Raw genomic sequence first — 19,877 nt, forward strand, 5'->3', positions numbered from 1 at the left:
TGTGGAGAGTAAAACTAAACCCCTCAAAAACGCAATGTGTACTATTCTCTAAACGCCCACGCAAAAATAAGCCGATAGATCTCAAACTATATGGAGAAACTCTTCAGGCCACCCCCACAGCAACATTTTTAGGTGTGACCTTTCAACAGAACATGCAGTGGACGGCACACATAGCGGCAATTGAGAAAGAGGCGAGACGGAGACTCAATCATCTGAAAGTGCTCTGCAGAAAACAAGGAGGAGCGAATCCTGAAACCGCTGTGCGTGTGTACCAGTCTTACATCAGACCGCTGTTTGAATATGCAGTGCCTGCCTGGTGCAACGTAGGGAGAGCACAACTCACAAAACTTCAGGTTGTCCAAAATCTTGCCATTAAAATGTGCTACAGACTACCCAAATATACAAACAATAAATACACCCACCAACTCTCTGGCCTGATGACATTGCACGAAAGAATTGCCGTTTTGGGAAATAAATATCTTCACAGAGCTGAAACCAACCCATCACTGCAACCGGCCATAGAGGAGGAAAAAACTGACCCGCCCAGATACCTCTGCAGCACTCCCCTGTCTGTTTTACTGCAATACTGATACAGGAACCTGATACAACTACCACATACAGTATGTTTTAAAGGACAGAGATTCTATGGTTTTTACTCTTTTTATACCTTTTCAAATAGTGGGGCAATCGTGCGGTGTTGCATTTTATTGCTTATAGCTCTTTTATTTCTTATTTTTATCACTTTAGGCTACTAATGACACTTTTATTTGTTTTATCAATTTCTATTTTTTATATTAATAAAGCAGTTAAAGAAAAAAAAGAAAAAGAAAAAGAAAAAAAAATGATGAAAGAATCCCATGGTGAGTAAGGTGAGCGGACTGATGGTGAACTTGAAAACCTCCTTTTCCCACTCCTTCCTCCCAGACCCACTTCAGTTGAAAAACAGGGACTGAAGAGGACTGCCAGTCCTGAGCTGTCCCTACAGGAACCACTCTATTCTGTCTGTCTGTTCTTCATCAGTTTGTTCTGTTTAGACTAGACGGCTATGGCCATTTAGACGTGTTTTAAACGTCTAATCAACGTAAAATTGCTCAGTTGGTTGTAGCTATCTTTGAAGTTGGTATAAATGGATGGGGGTTGGGGGGGTGGAGCCCGCGAGCCAGTTACAGACAGTCTTTGTGTGGAGTTGAATGATTAGAGACATAGATATAAAATAGATAGACTGGTACATTCCTCGTGCGTCATGGTAATCTCTGGCACAAGACAACTCTTAACAGCCTTTGATCTTTCATCATGCTGTAATGAAAATGTCCAGTGTTTCATTTCTGTACAATGTGCGAAATTCAGATTGGATATTGAATGTTGAATTGGGATGTTTGTCAAAGTGATGCCTTCACTATGGCAAAACAAACACCTTCTGAATTTAATGCAACAGTGCTGCGTTTAAAACGTGTTTACGTCGCAGTGTTTAGTAGCTACCAACCAAACAACAGTACATTCACATTCATTTGAATGAGAATATCTCTTCTATCCATTGTAGTTCTGTGGGAGAATTTCCCGTGCAGCCACTTCACGGTCACGCGACGAAACTCAACCAATCGCAGGCGGGGAACCGCACAGTGCTATTTGCATCAGCTGCCTATAAATAGTGTCGTTTTAGTTAGGTCATCATATTCGTTGCTGTAAAGTACCGAGAAGTCATCATGCCTGAACCAGCGAAGTCAGCGCCCAAGAAAGGCTCCAAGAAAGCCGTGACCAAGACCGCCGGCAAGGGAGGCAAGAAGCGCAGAAAGACCAGGAAGGAGAGCTACGCCATCTACGTGTACAAGGTGCTGAAGCAGGTCCATCCCGACACCGGCATCTCCTCCAAGGCCATGGGCATCATGAACTCCTTCGTCAACGACATCTTCGAGCGCATCGCCGGTGAGGCGTCTCGCCTGGCTCACTACAACAAGCGCTCCACCATCACTTCCAGGGAGATACAGACCGCCGTGCGTCTCCTGCTTCCCGGGGAGCTGGCCAAGCACGCCGTGTCCGAGGGCACCAAGGCCGTCACCAAGTACACCAGCTCCAAGTAATCGGCTCGGCTTGCTGTCAACATCAACCCAACGGCTCTTTTAAGAGCCACACACTTACTCTGGAAGAGTAAAGTCTTAAATCATTTAATGCTTATTTGATCTTTAAAATTATACTGTTTACAACAACTTAATATACTAGAAACAAACTCCCCAACGCCATTTACACTTACAACCTGGTAGGAGTAATTGACAAATCACACGGTAAAGCAATGAATCTCTGTCTGCGTGTCCGTATCTCGTATCATATCTCATATTGCTGGTGACCCAAGTGCAGTGTCGGATTTGGTGCAATTTGGACACGTTCAATGTTAATAAACTTTGAATAAACAAGCGAACAGCGCTCTGTACACCAGCGGCGCGAACGGGCACTGCACTAGTTAACATGAATGAGCCTAACTTGATCTAGTTTCCAGCTGGCCGTTCAGTTCAGTCACACTGCTTGCACACAAACCGTAACAGTGACCTGTCCATGTCTTGAATGGTCAGTTGCCCTGTATTTGAGGACTTACTTTGATAGCTACGTATTTAATGTCAGCTCCATTGCCACCAAGGTAAATTAATGTAATTCTGCTTTTAAAGGATGATCTAAAAATCAAATTTTACATTTTTTTAGAGTTGTTATAATATCCACCTAACTTCAGGCCAGTCTACTGTATCAGTATCAGTCATCATTCATGAGAGAAAGATGCAGTCACAATAAAAGCTGTCCTGAGGCAGGATCAGTCATCCAGATAAATAAATGTTGCTGGAAAGATGTTGTTGGTCCTCATTTCACTAGAATCACTGTGACACCCTGATTACTCCAGTCATTGTTAGGATTTTTAATATATTTTATCTCCTTATTTTCAACATTAGCCAAATAAAAAAGGTGATATTGAATAATAAAACATGGCACTCACCAATGGTCAAAGATTGTTTAATTATCATGTATGATGTATGATTTGACATTGTTGGAAAAAAAATCAAAGAAAAGTATAGACCTACTCAATAATATACCATGGTGAGATCAATATATTATATGCTAATATACATAATGTATAATATATATGTTTAAATAATATATATATAATATAATATATCATTTATATATTTATAATTGTTTGTGTCCAGAAGAAAATGAGTTTGGGATCAATGACTCACTAGCTTGCATGACTGTGTTCAATAACAGTAGAACCTCCAAAATGGCAGAAAGAAATGTTAATTATAGCCTATGTACTTCTGTTTTAACATATCAAAAACACTTATGAATCATAAATGAAGTCCTCAACATAACAAAATAAATGGTCATAGCCACAGTGTCCATCTCTCATAGGGAGTCTCACGCCACAGGCCACTGCCAGCATGAGTGTGTTTGCTGATACCAAAATAGCTTCAGTTAAATATAAAACGATTTGCAAGAGATGACTATTTATACTCTTAATCTCTGGATAAACATCTCGGCCAGCTGTAAACGGGTTTTGGTGGGTATCTAATGCACTTTAAAGCATTTTAGGAGAGAAATGTCACCGAGCAGCGCTTCCCACCTCGGTGCATAGGTGAGGTTTGGAGCCTCCCCGAACAAAATGCAGAAACCTTCAGCGCTCCACATGACTTCAATATGAAGAGACACAAGTCTGCTATCGGGTCCATTCGCTGTTAGACTTCAGTATTTCTCCCGGATCTGTATTTTACACATTTATCGATGAAGAGAAAACACAAGCTGCACGGCATTCCGCCTGCACAAAGGACGGTGGGCTGAGTGGAGTCTACACGGTTCTCATGGTGTGTTTAAGTCCCACCCCCTGCTCCGGCTCCACTACCAGTCTAGTCAGACTCCCTGTTTGGTGTGTATCTGAAGTAACGACAGAGAAGAGAATGGCAGAAGTCGCCCCAGCTCCAGCCGCCGCCGCCCCGGCCAAAGCGGCCAAGAAGAAGGCTCCCAGGCCGAAGAAGGCCGGCCCCAGCGTCGGTGAGCTGATCGTTAAAGCCGTGTCCGCCTCCAAGGAGCGGAGCGGCGTGTCTCTGGCCGCCCTCAAGAAGAGCCTGGCTGCCGGAGGCTACGACGTGGACAAGAACAAGGCCCGCGTCAAGATCGCCGTCAAGAGCCTGGTGACCAAGGGCGCTCTGCTCCAGACCAAGGGGACCGGGGCCTCCGGCTCCTTCAAGATCAACAAGAAGGCCGACCCCAAGCCCAAGAAGCCCGCCGCCAAGAAGGCCGCCCCGAAAGCCAAGAAGCCCGCTGCCAAGAAACCCGCCAAGAGCCCCAAGAAGAAGGCGGCAGCCAAGAAGCCCGCAGCCGCCAAGAAATCACCCAAGAAAGCCAAGAAGCCCGCAGCGGCCAAGAAGCCAGCCAAGAGCCCCAAGAAGGCCACCAAGAGTCCCAAGAAGGTGGCCAAAAAGCCCGCTGCTGCCAAGAAAGCACCAGCGAAGAAGGCTGCCAAGCCCAAGGTGGCCAAGAAGAAGGCAGCACCCAAGAAGAAGTAAACATACGAACAATACTTCATCCACAAAAGGCTCTTCTAAGAGCCACCCACAACTTCAATCAAAGAGCTCCTGATTAATGCACTTGTGCCAAACATTACAATGTATAAATATACAATAGCCTATATTACATTTATTTAGTTATGTATTAATACAACTGTAGGCCAATTTAAACTGCATTTTGTTTTCAAAGGATGAGATTATATTATTCAAAGCGCCATTTTCCAGTCATTGTTTACTGGGGTATATTAGATATATTGAATAAATTGAAATTAAAAGGAAGAAATTAAATTGAAATTTAAATAACTCCACCAACAGGCAATTTAGGCGGGTGAAATTGCTTATGACTGTATTTGCGTGTGCATGCGAGCTCCGCACCTGTTTCACTCGGCTTCAATATTCATACTATCCATTGTTCGACCCCATTTAGGCTATCCAGTGTAATCAGGTTACTTACTGACCAACATTGCAAATAGCAGTCGTGGTGTCCATAAATTACTGTTGAATGAACATTTTAGATAGAAATGCCACTCGGACTGAATGAACAAAAAGGCTAAAAAAAACCTGAGTCTTGGGGATGGTCAAGGATGATGTCAATTATTATTGTTTGTTTTAAACTTCTTATATCATTTAGTAACTATCAAGAGTAGCATATAAATTAATTTTATGAATGTAATTATTTACTTTATTCATAGCTCATACACTACCCCCCTTGTTTTGGGGCTTTTCTACCGAAATGGTTAAAATTGCAGATCCCTTCTAAGAAAATTATAATAAGAAAGAAAATAAATAAATATTTTTAGATATTTAATATCATATTCGGGTGATCAAGAACACTTATTAGATATTGTAATTATTAAATATATATGAAACGCTTTTTAAGCAATTTCTGTGGAATTACAGATTGCGTTAGTATGGCCTAAAGGATATTTAGCTCCAAGATTATAGGCTAAACCTTTAGAAATTAAACTAATTGAATATAACATAACGTGTAACATAATGTTGTCTATTCATTAAGGATAAATGTAGCTATGGCAGAAAGTTTTCCTTTTTTCGAGAGAATTGTTTGGCTCTTAAAAGAGCCTTTGTGTTGTGAGGAGAGCAGCCGGTGTGTGAGGTTTACTTCTTGGCAGGCTTCTCGGTCTTCTTGGGCAGCAGCACCGCCTGGATGTTGGGCAGCACGCCGCCCTGAGCGATGGTGACTCCGCCCAGCAGCTTGTTGAGCTCCTCGTCGTTGCGGACGGCCAGCTGCAGGTGACGGGGGATGATGCGGGTCTTCTTGTTGTCGCGGGCAGCGTTTCCAGCCAACTCCAGGATCTCAGCGGTCAGGTACTCGAGGACAGCCGCCAGGTAGACGGGGGCGCCGGCACCGACACGCTGGGCATAGTTGCCTTTGCGCAGCAGCCTGTGGACACGGCCGACTGGGAACTGGAGCCCGGCACGAGACGAGCGGGTCTTTGCCTTGGCGCGAGCCTTTCCGCCGGTTTTGCCTCTACCACTCATTGTAAAGTCTTCTTTCTAGAGTTGTGACTCAAAGAAAATATGAAACACAAGGGAAACCCTCGGTTATATCTCCTTGGAGCGGACGGGGCGGTTCATGTCCGTCCAATCAGAAAAGAGGCTCCGGGCAGAGAAGCAGCGGGCGGCTGAGTTTGAATTTTGGCGGACATTTAGAAAGGACTTTTCTCCAATAACCGCCGGAGATTTAGGCGGTGTTGCACTGAAGGAGGAGCGGCTTGGCTACAGACCAATCAGAAACCGGTGCAGTGAAGCAGCGTCACCGTTACAGACCCAGCCCGGTGACTTAAGAGCAGCATTTCGCTGCAGTCCGTTACACTTTTCTTCCGTCGAGAGAAAGGAAAAGCAATGGCAAGAACCAAGCAGACCGCTCGCAAATCTACCGGAGGCAAAGCCCCCAGGAAGCAGCTGGCCACCAAGGCTGCCCGTAAGAGCGCCCCGGCCACCGGCGGCGTCAAGAAGCCTCACCGTTACCGGCCCGGTACCGTGGCGCTGAGAGAGATCCGTCGCTACCAGAAATCCACCGAGCTGCTCATCCGCAAGCTGCCCTTCCAGCGCCTGGTCCGAGAAATCGCTCAGGATTTCAAGACCGACCTGCGCTTCCAGAGCTCCGCTGTCATGGCTCTTCAGGAGGCCAGCGAGGCTTACCTGGTCGGCCTGTTTGAGGACACCAACCTGTGCGCCATCCACGCCAAGAGGGTCACCATCATGCCCAAGGACATACAGCTGGCCCGCCGCATCCGCGGAGAGCGAGCTTAAACCTTCTGCTCCACACACCGACACAAAACGGCTCTTTTAAGAGCCACCTCCATCTTCACTACCAAAGAGGAAATTCTTTGCTATTTCAATCAATGATTCATAATAATTATATCCAGTGGTATTGTAACAAACTTGTAGCCTGCAGCATGAGCATGTACAGTATGAAGTAGTTGTGAAATATTTACCACTTCCATTCAAATTGAGAAACAAATAGTCACAGATACACCTACATATGGTTGACTTCACATCATGTTTCAGGTATACTGGCTTTATAGTCCACATTTTCTACATTTTCAAACACCCTATCAAAGTTCACCTTGTTTACACACAGACACACACACACACAGAGTGGACCAGACTGTTTCTCTTTTACACATTTTATAAATGGAGCATTCAAGACTAATGTTCCCTTTTGTTTGTCCTTAAGTCTAATAATTTGTCCCATTGACAATTCATTCCTACCTGTCTATCAGCACTGAGCCACTATATGAACACCAGAGCCCTCTTGTGGGCTAAAAATGTTACTGCAATGCACCAACCCACCAGTGGAGTCAGAACATGTGCTTATAAATGAATCACTAATTGCAGAAAAGGACTTAATATTCTTCTATCCTACCCGTGTATATCACACATAATGTCCATAACAAAATAAACCAAGACTTAGCATCACCTAGCTGTTACTGTCACACTTGACATGTTGGCCTTTCTAAACGAACTGGTTTCCAATTAGCAGAATTTTTGCTCTCAAACATATTGCAATGACAAGATATTTCATTTTGAGTACTAGTACTGGTATTTATTTGGTTTAATCTTTGAAGGGAAATAGCCCTTTCTCTTGTCCCACCACATCGGAGGTTAGAGGTCAGAGGTCAGGGTCTACAGCTGGTAAGGATTTAGTGTCAGAGTTTTTTTCAGTCTAAAATATATTGTTTGAGCTTTTGATCCAAGCATGGTCAGTCAGTGACATCTGTGTTTTACAGGAAGGTGTTTTAAAGCTGTAAACTTTTTGTGAAATCGACCTGTATTTTTAATAAGGATGGATAAAGACAGTTTCAAACTTGTATAAAACTGGGCAAGTAAGGTCTTCAAAGGGTTTCATTTAAATGCACATGACAATCATTACACATTTATGAAACCTGAGTAAAACTGACCCGTTGTATATTTTGAGTAATGATAATAAAGTCCAAAAATCGGGTTTAAATGGAAAGCAACAGTTTGGCCTCCAGATTTTAACAATCCAGCCCAGTTTGTTTCTCTGCTCCATTTGTGTTATTTCTCAATAAAACTAACTGTTGTGACAGTGTTGTAAAACAGTGTTGTGTCTTTCCATTCCGTGACATTTACACAGATCGACTCTTAAATGGAATAATCCAGAATAATATAGGAATACTGATGGCCTGTAAACACACTGGACAGTTGTCTACATATTAAGTTCATTAAAACCTTCATCACTGCACTTCTGCTGCTAAATAGAAGGACGAACACATCACTAGTCACAACGTGTGAGATCCATCTACTGCATCAGACATTCATTAATTAAAATAAGGAATGATGACTTGAGTGTAGGCGATCTCCTAACTCGCTCCTGACTCGATCAAATAGTGACCAACTCAGTGGGTTGTCTATTAGGACAGATGAGCACTTGACACAGATGATCCGTTCCACTATTTTATTACAGGTAGAGCATTTGCTTTAGCTTGGATTGGTTGGCTGGTAACAGCACAAAGAGTCAACACAAGTCAACAGGATGTTCACAATTTCAAAGTATTTCAACAACATTAAATATTATTATTTTATTTTTTTTACAATGAATTATTAATTCTGCAGGATCCATATTACAGGCCTACCAATCTGAATGGCATAATCAAACATTCTAATTAAACAAACAGTAACAATCATCAGAAATAAATGGCCATTCTATACATCAGGAAACGAAGTAATCATCCTTGAATGAATAAACTGAATTCACTGATCATTCACACAATCCAAACTAATAAGGAGGAACAATACACCAGCCTGCAGTCTGCCTCTTTGTCCGGAGAATCTGCTTCAGGTGGACCTGATTGCATTGGTAGACAACGGGGCTCTGTCTACCCAAACAGGAAGTCAGGAAGGCAAATCCTGGAGATTTTTCACAACCATCTTGTGGTCAATTGCTGTGATGACCTCTGTTAGAGAGCAGTGTCTCAGTAAAACACTTCTCTCTACCGCCTGCAAACATTTACATGTGTTTATGTCATTGAACAAATAATTAACGAGTAATCCCTTAAAATAACCTTACATTTTCATTCATTTACATTAATTCATCCCTTAATTAAGGCAAAATCCCCTTAAAATTAATTAAGGGAGTTATCAATGGAGGAGATCCCATCGAAACATCCAAACACCCCCTTAATCTTACTCCTTACTTTCTAATTTAATGAAAAATTCAGGGAGACGGGAACTTTTCCATTAATTTCCACTTAATAACCTGTAAACCTGCACAAAAGACTTGAAAAATCCCTTAATTCCTAGTGTTTCTATGAGGGTATCTCTAAAGCTCTTCCTCAGCCTGGTTTGACTGAAAAAAGTTGTCTACTAGAAGTCCTTTTGTGGAAGAAATTAAGCTTAAATTATTTATATTAATTTATCATTATATATGCAAGTATATAATTCTTTCTTAATGTGTATCTGTTTGCAGAGTGGAAAAGTACTGAATCCTTCATGCAACTTGTTTCTGTTTCTGTTTATCAGAAAGTCAAGAACATGTGAAACTCACACATACAGTAGTACCCCAATTGTTACACTTTCACCCCTCCCCTATCCACTTCTTCTCTTTGTACTGAAAAGCATACTTATATATCCCTTTTTTTCTGTTTCTCTAGTCACAGAACAAAGAACCTGCCACCAGCTTGCATCTTTATATCTTTCACTAGTTGTGGAAAGACACGACACTGTTTAAACACAATACTTAATGTTTTTCAGAAACAACACATGTGGAACAGAGAAACAGACTCAGTTGGATTGTGAAAAGGTTTGAGGCCAAAATGCTGCTTTCCAGCTGAAGCAGTGCTTGACTGCTTTGGTTCCATGTTTTTCCTCCATTTCAAAGTCTCACTTCTCTTGCTGAGGTGTGGCTCGTCTCACAGAAAAATGCACCGGCCTACTCAAGAACGCACTGACATAATCAACACACCAGTCATTGCCGGTTGTGGGTGTTGCAAAGCTGAGAACAGTTTGTATCTCAGCTGACACATCAGCAGGTTTTGACCACCACCGGGTTATTGATGTGAGTGGTCCATGTCATGTTCCACTGAAAGGTTACTGAAAGAAATGCGGCCTCTTTGATGGGCAAAACAGTGACATGATCATGAGCAACAACAATGACCCAGGTGGGAGCTAGAGCAGCACCTCCCCACTGGCAGGTAGAAACACTGCCCCGGAGTCTGAGAGAGAGGAGAGAAAGAGAGCCACACACACACACACACACACACACACACACACACACACACACACACAAAACACACAGGGCTGGACAAGCACAACTAATACATGTTACACAAGGAAAGGACTGGTATGAAAAAAAATGTGTGCTTAGTATTCTGGATACTTGGTCAAATCCCCATTAGAGTAAAATTGGTGATAAACTATTTATATAAATATTCATATCTATTTTGATAAATCCATGCATACATGAATCAACAGAATAATCTGAATATTACCATGGAAACAGACTTTACACAGACAGTAAAAACCAACAATAAACAGGATAAGATGATTACATGCCTCAGCTAACGTCGGCATATCCCAGCTAACATACTCAGGTTTATAAAAATCTGGCTACACTCTCATCCTGGCTACTCTAAAATAAATATGACATTTACAGATGCCAGCTCTTAAAAAGAATAATCCAGAATAATATAGGAACATCAATGACGTGTAAACATGCTTGATCAGACAGTTGTCTACATATTAAGTTCACTAAAACTTTCATCACTGTGCTTGGAAGGACAAACACACAACATGTGACATCCATCCACTACATCAGACACCAATTCACTAAAATAAAGAAATATATGAACAGTTGAAGAGAGCAAACTGAGTTATTTTTCACCAGACTGCTGCATTCCTCCTCTTCCTTCCTCCTCTAACTCGGTGTTATGAAGCATTTGACATCTGTCTCCTCCTCCTCCTCTTTCCTCCTCTAACCCCCATTGCAGAGACATTTTCATGGTTCTGCATTCTGTTTCTACTCTACTTCTACTACTAATTTATTTTTCTGCCTATACAGATACAAGAGTATTATGGTAATGTTTTGGTTTGTGTCTTGGTAGACAGCATGTAGATACGATTGTGCTACTGCAAACTAATGAGGGCAGTTTCAGGAAATTCATTGTCAGATATCAGTAGCTCCCCCCTCTGGACTGACGAGGAAGGACTGGTGTGAAAAACCGTGTTTACACACACAGAGTATTCTAGCTCTTATTCCGTTAGAGTAAAATGGGTGATTAACTGTTAATATACGTATTCAGTGTGACATCTTGTCAGGGGCTAGTCAGTATTTTGATATTTCTAGCAGCACTCCTGGTTTTAATAATACTAGACTACTAACTGGAATTTAGCAGAGTAACAATTTACCCACAAATGCAACATGGGCGAGTATTTTATTTATTTATTTATTTTTTTGTCAGCTAGTGCCATTCACAATGACTGAAAATTTGCCAAGATAAATGAGAAATGAGAAAGCGTAGTATTTCTAGTCCATTATTATATTATATGAGTTATGGAACTTATTACAAGCCTACAGTCACTGTGCACTTTGCAGAAATCTCCTGTTTTGATGCTGACAAGACGTTATTTTGTGTAGGCCTAATAAATCACATCCAGAAGTCTTGAACATCGTTTTTGCCCTTTGATTTCATAACACTTTTGATCATTGATCATTGGCAATTCCCCCGAAAATGACACCAGACCAGTTGTATTTCCTGAATCAAACCTCTCTCTCTCTCTCTCTCTCTCTCTCTCTCTGTTAGTGTGTTGTGTCTGTAGGAGTGTTTTGACTCTATAGACTATCTTGTGATAGCAATGAGAGGTGATCTGTATAATGTTTAATTTGTGTAGCCTAAGTAGTCCAAAAGTGACAAATCAAAAGATGTTGAAATGTAGAGGGGGATTTTCAACAACATAATTACAACAGCAAAACACACTGTAGCCTACAGATTGTATAGTTTCATTTTGTTGCTTAATTATTAGCCTAGTTGTTGTTGTTTTTTGTGCAGAAATAAATTCTTTAGGCTAGTGAATATTTGAGTGATGCGGGTTAATAGAAATCACGCTTTTATTCTGAAAAACCCGACCAGAAGTGTTTATTCTCATTTAGGCTGGCAGAACACAAGCCTATCACTTCTTTCTCGAAATTTCCTGGTTGACTTCCTTGTCGAAGCGGCTGACCTACTGTCACTTACACTTACAGGCTACTGGAGAAGCACGCTTGATTGACGCCAACAAAGGTATTGTAAACAGCAGTTCACATGACAGTTTAAAGTGTTTTATAGTTTAGACTCTATCACAGCATTTTAACAGTTTATAGACTATAAAAAGAGGAAATCTCCCAATCTGCCGTTAAAGGTCTGTCTGTCTGAAAACCCTCCGGTAAAGACAGCACAGTAAGACAGCCTACATCCTGTGCAATTAAAAAATAAAGGGATTTTTTTGACTGAATATCAATAATAGGCGGACTAGATTTCAGGAAATCTAGCTGACGTTTGTCACAGATTTAGAGAATTGTGATTCTGGTCCCATTTATTGAGTGCTGTAGAGGCAGAGAAAAGGGTTTGGAGCTCCATCAGACCCTCAAGGCCTCAGGTGGCAGTCAACCCAGGACCAGGACCAGCAGACCTCAGTCACAGGGCAGGAAGTATAGCCTACCACGTGCCGTGGATGCCCCGGAGTGTGTCCGTAATGCCCCTTCTAAAATGAACTACCCACACGGCCAGTTTGGCATGTCCTGTTTTCAACTGGCCGTTGTGCCTTAAAAGAAAGTTGCGGATTTCCTCATTTAAAACTACGTGCGACGCAGCAAATTAACAAACTCACGTTTCCCAGTGTTTCCGTCATCACGCTGGACATCAACAGTAGCGCGAGATTTCTCCCACTCCCGCAAATATATGTGTAACGTTAACGTAAACATTAACAGCTAATCATTAATTAAACTGAGAGGGAGAGAGAGAAGCCATCGCTAACTGCTAAGCTAAGTAACTATCAGATCTGAAAAGCGTGTAAACAACTGTGGGATTAGTGAGGAAGTCGCTAAAAGAAGGAGAGAGAGAGAGAGAGAGAGCTATGAGTGCTTGAGCAGAACTAGAGTCAGTTTAAATGTACAGCGGGTAATGAGACGCTGTAATGAAGAATATAGCAAAATTAACCGGGCTGACAGCAGCAAAAACTCTATCAGTAGCAGTAGCCTGCATATGAGGCGTTTAGGGAACATCGGTAAATTGCAGCGTCTACCGATAGTCTGCATGTTGTGAGGCGTTTAGGGGAAATCTGTAATTTGTAGCTACAAAAAAGTAACCTGGGTTACACTTATCGTGTGTTACTGGACATGTAACTAACTTTGCAGTCTGAGCCATCTTACATATGAGCTGTATCACACTGCAGCACTTCATTTTTCTATTAGGATGTTTATTTTGTTGAGGAAAAAGGACTGAAAAAAAGGATTTTAATAACCATTGGTTTCGGCCTTGGTGCCCTACATTAACATTGCCCTACACCCCAGTAAATTTGTATTTATCAAAGGCCAAAGTGGCCTTGCCCTAAAAATGACTTAATTCCAGGCCTGCAGACAGACAGCAGGTCAATTCAGGTTTAATTAAACAGGAACACATGTATGGGTCTGCACAGAGGAAGACAGTTTGCAATGGTTCTGCCTTCCATAGTAGTTGTTCTGACGAATGCTAACTACCTAAGAACATAATGATGACACAGGTGAACAGTTTTGAGTTTGTACGGCCTGTTGTTCACTAAATCAGAATGCAGATATGAATGAGTAGCTGACTGGCTCATCTGCTGACATGATTATGACTGATCAGTTCAGCATGTCTGTACAGTGGTGAAAGTAGTACAAATAGCTGACAAGTGTGACCTATTCATGTGAGACAATAGTGACACAAATTAATACTAAACATGATGAATGTTCAGCCCCTTCAGTGCCTCCTCTGCATATATGTGTAAAGAGTATCTGGTGGCTAGTTGGCTGGATTTAAATTAAAGCCCTTAGGTTCTCTCTCTCTCTCTCTCTCTCTCTCTCTCTCTCTCTCTCTCTCTCTCTCTCTCTCTCTCTCTCTCTCTCAGTGGATGTCAGTGATGTTGGGGAGACTTCAGAGAACAGAGAAGCTTCATCCATTCAACCACAGTCTGCTCCTCTTCCTCACCTTCCCACCAACAGCAGTCAGACTGAAGGTAAAGTTATTCTCTGGCTCTGCCATGTTGGTTGCATTGTCACTGCCCATTTAGTGTAGCTGTTTAAATAACAAAGGATTTAGTTAATCCTCTTCTTTTACTTGATGTCACAGCTCCTGGAAACACCAATTTATCTGAGTAAAAGATGCAGAATTGGGCTTGTGATCTGATGGCCGACAGTTCAAATCTGTCTGGGAAATCGTGCATGGGAAAGTGAACCAGTCATGCCCCTTGAGCAAGGCACTGACCCCCCAACTGCTCCAGTGGAGCTGCTCAGTAGAAGACTGTGGTTGTACTGGGAATCTCACAGGTGTAACTGTGTAAATGTGTGATTGTGAAGCTTGGGTGCGTGTGTACTCATCAAAAGCTTTCCCAGGAAAATACTGACTTAAAAATAATGTGAAATAAATCAACCCATAGTTAATTTCACTGCTACATTTGCAATGAAATATCTGAATCTGAATACTAGAATATTATCCACAGCTTGCTCTGTCTATTATCACAACCTACCTCCTCCACTAAGGCCACATGTCAACAGGGAGCCTCTCTTCACAATATTGCCTTCGTTTTTTGTTTTTTCAATGGAAAGGATGCAATAAAAGCACTGAGCTTCAAATGGGTTTCTATTTGTCTCACAAGCCTCTGTTCAGTGCTGTTAGCTACAGAGGTGCCCGGTGGACACACAGACTAATAATTTGTTTTTATTTGTTTTACACAGATTTGTTGGTGCCAACCACAGAGCCTCAACGACTCAATACATCATACCAACACATGCTCCAATCAACCTCCAGGACACATTTATGTGTGCTCCTGAAATGTGGTTAGGGAGTAAGGATAAAAGATTTATGGAGGAAAAGAAACATCTGGATGATATCTACACAGAGATCTACATCCCAGACGGGGGTGACACACACATCAAAATGCAGCATGGGGTCAGGCAGATTGAGATGGCATCAAGAAAGCCAGCAGGAACAGAGAAACCAATCAAACCCAGCGACATCTTCAAACACCCTTCTGGAAAAGACAAACCCATAAGAACATTGCTGACCTATGGGATTGCAGGAATCGGCAAAACGTTCCTTGTGAAAAAGTTCATCCTGGACTGGAGTAAAGGAAGAGCCAATCAAGATGTTCATCTCACATTCCCTTTCACCTTCCGCAAGCTGAATTTACTGAAGGGAGAAAGCTTTCGTTTTGCAGAACTAATTCACACATGTATCAGGGAAATCAGAGACATCGAGGAGGAGGCTCTTAATGAAATATTCACCACATTACAGACGTCAGAGAACTCCAACTATGACAAAAGTAAATTCAAACTCCTGTTTGTGTTGGACGGACTGGATGAGAGCTGCCTTCAACTAGACTTCACTGCCAATGAAAAGTGCTCTATTGATGTGACAGAGTCAACCAGAGTAGAAGTACTGCTGACAAACCTCATCAACGGGAAACTGCTTCCCTCTGCTCGGCTCTGGATAACCACACGACCTGCAGCAGCCAATCAGATCCCTCCTGAGTGTGTTGACATGGTGACAGAGGTGAGAGGTTTCACTGACCCACAGAAGGAGGAGTACTTCAGGAAGAGATTCAGAGATGAGGAGCTGGCCAGCAGAATAATCTCCCACATCAAGACTTCACGAAGCCTCCACATCATGTGCCACATCCCAGTCTTCTGCTGGATCACTGCTACAGTTCTGGAGCATGTGTTGAAAACCAGTGAGAGAGAAGAAGACCTGCCCAAGACCCTGACTGAGATGTACACAAAATTCCTGGTGTTTCAGATCAATCAGAGGAAAAAGAAGTATGGCACAGAAAATAGCATTCAGTATATTGAGTCACTTGCACTTGCAGTCGCGCATGGCGAACTTGATGTGCGACTAAAAGTTTGAGAAAACGGGGGCCCTAGTGCGGCAGGTGAATCTGGTGGCGTACGAGACATTGCACTGAATGTGGTAATTAGAAATCTCCCACACAAAGAAAATGAAGTCACACTGCACTCTGTGAACTGTCTAATTAAAGATGGGTTGAAAATCAAAGATATAGAGTGTGTGACAGCAGAAAGGAAACAATCACACAGCGATAGACCGGGAGTCATAATTGCCAAATTCAGCTGTCAGGATCACAAGAAAACTGTAATGGACAAAAAGGAAATGTTACAGAAAAACAAGATGTACAAGAAGGTGTTCATTAATCACGACATCCCCAAACAGCAGCGAGCTATCGAGTCAAGCTTTTTTGCTATCTTAAAAGAAATGGGAACTGATAAACTCGTCTGATAATAATAAGACACATTCACAGTGTATACACCACCTTGGCTTGAATATGGCAGAAACGTTGCATCCGTTACTGGATACAGCTGGTTTGGACAAAACAGGACCAAACTTCATCTTCGGGCGCATTCTGGATCAGTGGGCATGGCGGAGTGGGCATATTTATTAGTGACCAAATATGTATAGACTGTCATTGTGAAACTCTTGATGACTCTGTGGAAGGTATCCTGTTCTCTCTGTGGCTGTCTGCTGTCTACCCCCAGCCAACTCCCCCATGGATGCAGCAGACTTCTATAGGAACCTTCTGACAAATGTCTACAGATTCCAGAAACTTGGCCCTTTCTTCATAATGGGTGACTTCAACAGCCGGTGTGCAAATGCTCAGGATTATATTGAGAGGGTGGATGCCGTTGGAGAATGGAATATTTAGATTTTAGAGCCATTTTACATCTGTATTTTCAATTTCACTTAAAGTTTTTCCAGAATGTGTTTTATCCTGATCCAAATTCATACACAGCCATGAATGTGGATGATTGAGAGAAGATCGTCCATGCTTTGATATAATGTCATTTATAATACTGCACTTCTCTCTATTTCTGTCTCAGTCAAAATTGACTTGTTCAGAGTGAAGCAGCTAGGATTTTGACTAATGATAAGCAGAGATCTGTTATGACCGGTTCATTCAGGCCATAGCAAATAGAGGAGATCCACAATGTAAACAACGGTTAACCCATTATTTTATTAATAAGTCTAAATAAAAAGTAAAGTTATGAGGTGTGGAGTCGGGTGTCAGTGTGAAGTGTGGGTGGTGGATGAGGTGAAAACGGCATGGGTAGGGCAAGTGTTGTGTGGTACAAGAAAAAAAAGAAGAAAACCAAACTAAAGTGGGCACCGGCTATTGTGAAGAGCGGTCCTAGAAAGGATTCTTCTGACACAGAGAAACCTGCCTCTGGATTGATGTCCCTTTAAAAGAGACGGGCGATCTGCCGCCTCCTCCCCTTTGCAAAGCAGCAGTATACTGGGTGTCTGTGTGGTGAGAGTTTATGTTGATTGTGTGAATAATATAAGTTTGTTTTTCCCCTTTTTTTTTCACGTTATAGTAGTTTCTGATGTTTAGAATGTTCGTTTTGGTTCAGCGGTTATTATCAATTCCCGCGGTTATTAATTATTATTAATATTAGCCGCATTTTTTGCGAACACAATGGTAGTTACTTGAGTAATCTTTTATTATTTATAAATATTTCCTTTATGCATATTATCATGTTTGTTTAGAGAAATACCTCTAATCTATTTCCATGGATGTTTGTGTTTTCTCTCTTTCTTATATCTTGTAGAACAAAGAGCACTCAACTGTCTTCAACAACCACCATCAATCAACTCATTCCTTTCAAAAGTCATTTGTCAATAATTCACTTTGCAATAAATTGTCAACTGGGTCATCATTTTGTGCTCATTGTGGCTGACCAGCACACCCATTGTGTCCATGTTCAGCTTAAGTTAGTCCCTGATGAAATGTAATACTGACCTTCCAGGGAGTGGAGAGAGAGACAGCTGTGGGGTGGCCAGGCCTTCATGGTCTTCCCCACAGGTGCAGTCTGTCAGCAACCAAGGGCAGGGCAGGATGGGCCAGCAGGAAGGCAAGTGGGCTGGGAGAGCATCTTGGAGACATGGAGACAGAGACAGACAGAGACAAACAGGGAACAGAATTAATTAATACTGAATAGATTTCACTGAATTTGTCTAGTTTTGGCCCTGAGTTACACTCTTAGTTCCCTATAAGCTGGACAGCAAGCTGAGATCTTCAGGTTCTTCTGACTGACACTCAGTCTAAACTCCAGACTAAAGGTGATTACAGTTTTGCCATCAGTGCCTCTGGAATGCCTACCTGAGGGACTTAAACTAATGAATTCAATATCATCTTTTAAATCTGCTTTATATGGCTTGATATTATTGTTATGGCTTCATTATGACCCAATTCAAATCTCTCCTTTTAGATAAGTGTTACATAAATAAACATTATCATTATTAGTTACTTCATATGAAACATCTATATTATTTTCAACTTAAGCTATTGTTTCCCTTAAACGTGAGAAAATGTTTAAAAACATAATTTTGAATTTGTGTCTCTGTATATTTTACTACGCTGATAGACTCCTCCAGCCATTCAGAATGGATTAGGCTTTTCATGGTGATCTTTGAAAATATCAGCTTCCTAACAGAAGGACATCACAGGTTAAATAATTTACTTGTTAAAATAAATTATGCTTGAAGTTAAGTTTCCATACGTAACAATCAAACCAAAGTAGCTCACTATTAGATTGTAGTAATATAGTGATATATATGTAGTGAAATATAACTTTTGATTAAATATAACTCACTGGATTACGATTGGATTGGATCTTTTTTTACAGTAAAGAGACAGATGAGATGGCCCACGGACCCCCCTACTATGGTTGTGTGACTTCCTCTGGGCTGAGTGGTGGCGCCCTCTGCAGGCTCAGTGAGAGGCTGAAGAGAAGCTGGAGGAGCCTCACAGCTGATTGGATGTTTTGAGCTCCCTGGGACTGATGCCATCAGCAGTAACAGTCTTGCTGGGTTGGCGCCTCCTCGGCTTCCTCCTCACCAGTATTAACATGAAGGATTTAATTTCACTAAGATTTCACCAGGTCTCTATGATGTCTAATTTGGACAATGTCATGTCTTACCACAAAAATATGCCATTTTTGAATTTTGCCAAACAAGACTTTCAAAGTCATTTAAAAGTCCTTGAATTTGATGCCCAAATGAGTGTGGGAACCCTGATTAGATCTGTGTAGGCTTGTTCTATGTAAAGTCAATTTCAACAATTTCAAAAATAATTTCAATAACTTAAAACAATTTCAAAATAAATGTTGATTTTATGAAGCTTTTACAACTTTAAAATACCCTACATGTAAAACACAGCAGTCACTGACTGACCCTGCTTGGATCAAAAGCTCAAACAATTAATTTCAGACTGAAAAGACTCCCTTTAGGCCAGTAGAGAGGTGACAGTAAGAGTGTTAACATGCACAGTTTTGTGGACTGGAGTTCATAACCTTGTCAAAGTCACATTTGGGATAATGGTATTCTGTTAGGATGAGGTTTCTGTGTGGAGTGATGGCGCCCTCTTGTGGACTGTACTTGGGGTTGGCTGGCTTTCTGTACTTCTATAGTGTTGCTCTGCTTTCTGTTTCTGCTCTTAAAGTAAAGGAGCAGTATGTTCAAAAATTAATTTCCCTGCCGATACAGGAGGAGTATGGTAAATGTGGTATATAGATGTCTGTAGGAGAAACTGCTGTATTATTGTACTCTCATAGACAAAGCAGTTTCAGGA

General features: G+C 41.7%; 5 protein-coding genes across 5 annotated transcripts in view; 4 read left to right on the top strand and 1 right to left on the bottom strand.

Annotated features, from left to right (window-relative positions):
- Positions 1-6,041, bottom strand: part of LOC139661424 (histone H2AX-like) — a 38,127-nt gene extending 32,086 nt beyond the window's left edge. Inside the window, exon 1 of the mRNA XM_071539849.1 lies at positions 5,662-6,041. Within this exon, the coding sequence (XP_071395950.1) occupies positions 5,662-6,041 (380 nt within the window). The remainder of the gene's footprint in view (positions 1-5,661) is intronic.
- On the top strand, positions 1,692-2,078 carry LOC139661413 (histone H2B 1/2). Its single transcript, XM_071539837.1, has one exon. It carries the CDS (start codon positions 1,704-1,706, stop codon positions 2,076-2,078), a length of 375 nt encoding a protein of 124 aa, XP_071395938.1. The 5' UTR covers positions 1,692-1,703.
- LOC139661407 (histone H1-like) lies at positions 3,933-4,541 on the top strand. The gene has a single exon (XM_071539831.1). It carries the CDS (start codon positions 3,933-3,935, stop codon positions 4,539-4,541), a length of 609 nt encoding a protein of 202 aa, XP_071395932.1.
- A 354-nt stretch (positions 6,042-6,395) lies between the features above and the next one.
- Positions 6,396-6,841, top strand: LOC139661422 (histone H3). Its single transcript, XM_071539846.1, has one exon. It carries the CDS (start codon positions 6,405-6,407, stop codon positions 6,813-6,815), a length of 411 nt encoding a protein of 136 aa, XP_071395947.1. The 5' UTR covers positions 6,396-6,404; the 3' UTR covers positions 6,816-6,841.
- A 5,394-nt stretch (positions 6,842-12,235) lies between these two features.
- Positions 12,236-17,952, top strand: LOC139661421 (protein NLRC3-like). The gene is made up of 3 exons (XM_071539845.1): positions 12,236-12,304; positions 14,148-14,255; positions 14,974-17,952. Exon 3 carries the CDS (start codon positions 15,056-15,058, stop codon positions 16,139-16,141), a length of 1,086 nt encoding a protein of 361 aa, XP_071395946.1. The 5' UTR covers positions 12,236-12,304; positions 14,148-14,255; positions 14,974-15,055; the 3' UTR covers positions 16,142-17,952.
- Positions 17,953-19,877: the final 1,925 nt, after the last annotated feature.

This window comes from Centroberyx affinis, unplaced genomic scaffold, assembly GCF_046629955.1.
Source record: "Centroberyx affinis isolate AG114_WGS23_722 - 3 ecotype Tasmania unplaced genomic scaffold, CSIRO-AGI_Caff_v1 ptg003527l_1, whole genome shotgun sequence".
NCBI lineage: Eukaryota > Metazoa > Chordata > Actinopteri > Beryciformes > Berycidae > Centroberyx > Centroberyx affinis.